This window comes from Aphanomyces astaci (genome assembly GCF_000520075.1).
Source record: "Aphanomyces astaci strain APO3 unplaced genomic scaffold supercont1.16, whole genome shotgun sequence".
Taxonomy (NCBI): domain Eukaryota; phylum Oomycota; class Saprolegniomycetes; order Saprolegniales; family Verrucalvaceae; genus Aphanomyces; species Aphanomyces astaci.
In genome coordinates, this window is record NW_009798279.1 from 734975 (window position 1) to 737171 (window position 2197).

General features: G+C 58.4%; 1 protein-coding gene across 1 annotated transcript; it reads right to left on the reverse strand.

Moving 5' to 3' along the window:
* Positions 1–220: 220 nt before the first annotated feature.
* On the reverse strand, positions 221–2136 carry H257_07715 (hypothetical protein; the record flags this gene model as incomplete). Its single annotated transcript, XM_009833342.1, has 5 exons — positions 221–596; positions 658–878; positions 964–1282; positions 1360–1600; positions 1662–2136. 5 exons carry the CDS (start codon positions 2134–2136, stop codon positions 221–223), a joined length of 1632 nt encoding a protein of 543 aa, XP_009831644.1.
* Positions 2137–2197: the final 61 nt, after the last annotated feature.

Below are 2197 nucleotides of genomic sequence, written 5' to 3' on the forward strand. Positions count from 1 at the left end.
CACTAAGCTATGCGCAACCAACCATTGATGTATCGTCGGAAGAACTCCTGGGTTGCGCAAGAAGACATGTTGGTCTGCAAAAGGACACTTTGGACTGAAGAGGTGTCGACTAGTCATCCAGTTGGGAACACGATGATGGGCACGGTTACACCATCCCCTACTTAGACAGAACGTGCCATCATCACGTGGTCAGAAATGAGAAGGAACTGTGACGTGACAGTTAAGATTGGAGATGGCAGACGAAGGCAAGAATCGCCGAGGACGTCGACGACAACGTGGAAGAGACTGAAGCGGCGGAGCAGCAAGTGTAGATAGTGGACGTCATAGCTGAGTCGGATGACGACGACGGAGTGGCACCGAGGGAGGACGCGAAGGCGGCCGTGAAGCGCGAATAGCTTGAGTAGCAAGCGGCTGCAGACTTGGTGAAAAGCGCCATGAGACAGTGGGCGACGAAGGTGTGTAGAAGCTGCTTGAGCAGCACTTGGTACGTGAGCAGACCGCCAAGAGGGCAAGAGCAGCTGAAGTGGTGAAGTCTAAGGCAAAGCGCACCGAAGAGGCCAAAGCGATGGCAGCGGCTGACAATGCAGTCAAGGAGGCTGCAGAAGCAGCGAGTAAGGTGTGACTGGGACACCATCAGGTGATGGGGGACATTCCAACGCTGCAGGCGTCGGGGGAAAGCAAGGAAAGGCGAGCGGCAAGGGAGCCTCCGTAAAGACGGAATCCAATGCGAAAGCCGAATTTGGTGGACCGGAGCGGACCGGCCTCGCCCGAGACGAAGCGTTCGAGCGAGAGTTGGCGTTCCACTGGGATCGCTCTCGGATCTTCACGCCTGCCGTGTGAGGTGGCGTGGACTTGGGGTACGTGCGCGATGTTACGCGCTGTTTGACAGTCGTGGGCGAGTTCGACGAATCTCGCGACGATTGGAGATACCAGACGGCCAATTCTGCCGGTGTGGAACGGTACCTGCGCTTGTTTGTAAGCGTCCAATCGTTTGAGTTGCAGGTGTTGTGGATGCTGCTTGCCGTGGAATGTATGTAGCTGGCGAGGGTGAGTTTTCACCGGTTTGATGAGTTCAAGGGTGCCATGTGTTAGTTGCATGAACGGGGGCGCCTGGAGCGCTGGACTGTGGACGTGGGGCGGATCGAGCTTTGCAATGATGAAACAATGCTTGAGTACCTTGCAGCGTTTGTGTAGACGCTTGTCGGACAAGGCAGTGGGCGGCATGGACAGAAGCATGGGCGTTTCGACGCTCAGTCTGTCGCGCGGATCGCCACCCGCGAACCTGAGGTAAGTGTTGCTTGATATAATCCTCTAAATGCCAAGTTGTAGTTGGTCTGACTCGCACAGCGAACTGCCGACCCGTCGCTGTCCATCGCGATCCCACGATCGCGGTCGCGTGGGCAATCGGGGATGTCGGGGCGCTCACCACCTAGGGGGCAAGCGGCGATGTCGGCGGCGGCGCAAGTGCAAGTGCAAGGGGCACGGTTGTCGCCAAGCGGGATTTCGGTGCTCCCTACGAGCGCCTGGTCGAGCATATGGGCTTCGCCGACGGCGAGTTCCTCGACGTGGGCGCGCGAAGATGCGCAGATACAGGCAACGGCTGCGCACGTGGCAGCGCGATTGTCGGTGGTACGGCCGGCGAATCCTTATGTGGGGCGTACAATCCGCCGCCGGGGCGGGATGGTAAATTGACAGCGGCGGAGCGGCAAGCAGCCGCAGATTATCGGGCGCGGGTGGTTGCGGCGCCACAGCAAGTGGTGGCGCCAATGTTGCGGGTGGTGACGCCTGGGGCTCCTTCGGAGGAGGAGAAGTCGATGGCGGCGGAAGAGGAAGAAGAGCCGCCGCGGGATCCAGAGGATCGTTTGCCGTCGCTTCATCGGGCGTAGATAATGGGGGTAAATACCGTTTGAGTTCACGTAGAATGTTGGATGGATCTGCCATGAGTCGGGCAGATCGAGTTTGTAGTTGGTTGGACTGGCAGCGCGGAGGACGGTAAAGGGGTCGTGCCAAGCACTGCGTAGCTTGACGTTGGAGGACATTCCAATCGTACGGGTGCGAATGCATGGGCGGGTACCGCCGACTTGTGGAGGAGGACTTGTTCGCCAGCGGCGAAAGACGTGAAGTTGGAGCGGCCATGTTTGTTGGCTTGAGTTGATTGGAGCTGCTGAGCGGCAGCGATGTTGTAATGGATCTGTTA